The 3,668-nt window shown below is 35.0% G+C and overlaps 1 protein-coding gene across 1 annotated transcript in view; it reads right to left on the bottom strand.

Moving 5' to 3' along the window:
- LOC116015238 (probable WRKY transcription factor 12) overlaps nt 1-3,303 on the bottom strand; it is a 5,572-nt gene extending 2,269 nt beyond the window's left edge. Inside the window, exons 1-3 of the mRNA XM_031255264.1 lie at nt 2,592-3,303; nt 2,348-2,421; nt 1,497-1,670 (exon numbers count right to left, since the gene is read on the bottom strand). Coding sequence (XP_031111124.1) covers nt 1,497-1,670; nt 2,348-2,421; nt 2,592-2,933 — 590 coding nt within the window. The 5' untranslated portion in view covers nt 2,934-3,303. The remainder of the gene's footprint in view (nt 1-1,496; nt 1,671-2,347; nt 2,422-2,591) is intronic.
- Nucleotides 3,304-3,668: the final 365 nt, after the last annotated feature.

Raw genomic sequence — 3,668 nt, 5'->3', positions numbered from 1 at the left:
CCCCCCCCCCCCCCCCCCCCCCAAAAAAAAAAAGAGATAAATATTATAGTTATGCAAGTAGGGTGAAATTAAAATAGTAGCTACAATTAAATGTAAAAATGCATTATACTGGGGACTAAAACTAGAATTAGCTCTAACATTTTATATAACTCTATGTAACAAAATATTCATCAAAGTCATATCTTAAATGGTACTAAAATGAGAGAATTAGACATACACATATACACAAAACCTAATATATTGACTTGAAAATTAGATGGATCTATATTATGTATATATTTTCTTTAGCATTTAAGCATAAAAACATTTCAATATATACCAAAAATGGAAAAATATACTTTTGATATTAAATTTTATGTCAAATGATTTGATACGGTAAGTGTTACAATTTTTATATTTATTTATTTCGTACTATATATTCATGAATATAAACATTTTACTTTGAGCCTGCATCAATTTTTGTATCAAAATGTTGTTTAACTTCGTTGTTCAATAGTCTTGATCGTAATTTAATTTAGATTATTATTTTAATTTTAAAAAAAATTAAAATTATGATGTTTGAGTCAAGTACACTCCACATTCATGTGCAATTTAAAAAAAAAAAAATTAATTTCAAACTTTTTAAAAGAACTTCAGTAAAAGTTTAGTCAAAGTGACAGCCATCACAGGGCAAAAGAAGACAAGTAAAATTTAGAGTGTCAGAAATGAACACTGATGAAGATTCACAGATGTAATCTAGGGCAAGGACAAATGAATCTTACCCTATATGTTATCATTATCCTTAATATTCTGGCCAGGAATTCGACAAAATCCCTAATTATCAGTAATCTTTGGTTTATTAAGGAAATGAAAAAAGAAATGTACTAAAAAACCAACCAGGAATACACTGTACTACTAACATTCCCATCCACTTCAGAAATCTGTCAGTAATGATAGCCAATCTGCATTATTCTGTGTACTTCTAACAACTCATTTTTATATTCTTCATTATGAGTTGTACTTTTTGTGACAATAATTCAATTTTTATTATAAAAATTTAACCTATAATTAAAAGATAAATCCAAGCATTCTATTAGTCAACAATCTTCTAGATAAATGGCATATATCATCCTATTCAATTTTTTATTTTTTATTTATTTTAAATAAAACTCTCAGCTAGAATAGCTATTGATGACCTTCTTCGTTTGAGTTGGTCAGTTATAATTAACCTAACTGATTTATATCCTAGTAATCAGCTAAGATCACAGGGCATGCATCAGATAATGACTACGGCTTTTCCTCGTTACTAAAAAATTTTATTTTAATTTTTGTCTATGACACCCGATATCCCTTAACCTAACACGCATACAAGGGTTGATATCGACCCTTCGTTTACTAAGAGTATAACAGTCCGTTTATCAACTGTCTAAAAGTGCATGCTTAATTGATTGAACTAACATTTGGAAGATTCAAGAACATGCATATATGATGAACAAAAAATGTTGTGTTATATATACCTGGGATGAAGGCTGTTCTTGACAACTTTCTGCCCATATTTCCTCCATTTATACCCATCATCAAGAACATCAACATCACTCCTTGTTTGGAAGCAAAATCTGGGCTCTCTCAGCTTTCTCCTCACCTTCACTTTCCCCTTATCAACCAGCGACGATGACGAGGAGCTCCTCCACCTGCAAAACCACAACCTTATTCTCATCAAAAACAATTAAGGAAAACTAATGTGTGTATATATATATATATAAATGTGTTTTTCCAAGTGGGCTGCTACGTGCAGTTCTAATAACAGGTACAGTTTTGAGCATTATTATGTATGTTATAGTGGATCTACCACTTCGATCTTGTCCTTCTCAACCTGCACTATAATAAACTCTACATACACAAATATAGTGAGAGAGAGAGGGGAGAGAGATAGGCTATGTTAGAATTAGAAACCGAGCAAGTTTTGTGTAGATATATATCATCTTCTTGGATGTACGATTCTGATGAGATTCAAGAAAATATGGATCGAAGCTTCTGTAGAGCACCAAAAGGAGATAGCTAGTGCCCAAAAGAGGGTATCAACTATCAAAAAGTTTGAGAGAGAGGAGAGAGATAGAGAGAAGAGAGAAGCAGGCAATACACCTACAAATTAAAAGACATCACCTTCAATCCGTGGAAATCTGTCCAAAAGATATATACATATAATAATATACAGAGAAGGGTGGGGGTGGGGGTAGGGGTAGGGGATTTGTTTCATTTATTTATTCTTATTGGGTTCTGCATTTTTTCAAGAACATGAACATATGAAGAAGATATATATATAGAGAGAGATGGAGATAGAGATGTATATAAAAATATATATATATACCATGAATTGTTACCCTCAGCTGCATTTCCACTGCAATTTTCATCGTTTGCCCCCTTTGGATCCATTGTTCCAACCTATTAAAGAATTAAGGAACAGTTCGATGAAGAAACTGTTAGGAAAGTGAACCTAATTCACGCCTTAAAAGCGATATTTAGTTTTATGGTCGCAAAATATTGAACAGAAACATGGGAAATCGACCCATAAAGTTAAGGTTTTGAGGACAAAAACAATGAAATTCATCTACCTGGTCGTTATTATTCCATGAAGGTCGGTTAGAAAGCTGCGGCTCGGAGTGGCTAAACCCTAGAGAAGCCGTGGCGGCGTGGCTGGAGGATTTGGCGGCGGCCGCGGTGGTAGAGGCGGCGTTGCTGCAGCTGCTGCCGGCGCCACCGTCGAGCGGCTGAGAGGAGGAGGAGAGAGGGGTTAAGAAGCTCATAACCGCCTGGTTATGATCCTCGAAGTGTACAAACCCCATTTCGTGATGCATAGCCGCATGATGATGATGATGATTATGGTGGGGAGTAGTGGAGAAAGAGACTTGCAATCCATAATTGGGTAGCCCTGATCTTCCTTCATCACCTTCCATTCCTCTCTCTCTCTCTCTTTCTTCTTCTTCGGAGATATACGATGATGATGTTGGGATTAATATTATCCTACAACTAACACAGACAGACAGATACAGCAGATAGATCCTGTTCAACCAAGCTAAGGTGGTTTAATTTCTCTGATCTAAACTCTCTCTCTCTCTCTCTCTCTTTCTCTCACTGCATATATATACAGAAAACCTGTCTCAGGTTTTGCTAACTGGGAGATCAGATGCAGTGTTTGGGGTGCATGTAGATTGTATATGAGCTTCTTCGAGGCAATCTAGGTAATAAAAAAACTAGGGTATTATGTTGTTGTTGTTGGGGAGTACTAGAATTTCATTTGCTGCTAGCTGCTACCTTGTACATACATGGGGGTACTCTCTCTCTCTTTCTATCTCTATCTTTTGAGGAATTAAAAGTACTGTTTGGGGTTTGGTCAATTGGTAAACGCTGCAGATTTTTTTTATTTTTTTGATTGAATTCTTACTGCCTTCAGATTTTGGTGTTGGTATATTTTGGAAAAGTTTCAAAAAGTGCGGAAATTTGTACATGACCTTTGACTCCTCCAATACTTAGCCAGCTTGCTACTGTATATATGTTTATATTATCATATCGAAGGGTATTTTACTAGGGTAGCCCAAACCAAATTGATTGGGTATTGGTCTCTTGGTAACGGTAAGGTCTTAAGTTTTTATTTTTTGGAGCAAATACTTATCACTAAGCCAAGAGTTATA

This window comes from Ipomoea triloba, chromosome 4, assembly GCF_003576645.1.
Source record: "Ipomoea triloba cultivar NCNSP0323 chromosome 4, ASM357664v1".
Taxonomy (NCBI): Eukaryota; Viridiplantae; Streptophyta; class Magnoliopsida; order Solanales; family Convolvulaceae; genus Ipomoea; species Ipomoea triloba.
The sequence above is the reverse complement of the archived record's forward strand: the minus strand, read 5'-3'. Positions and strand labels throughout refer to the sequence as shown.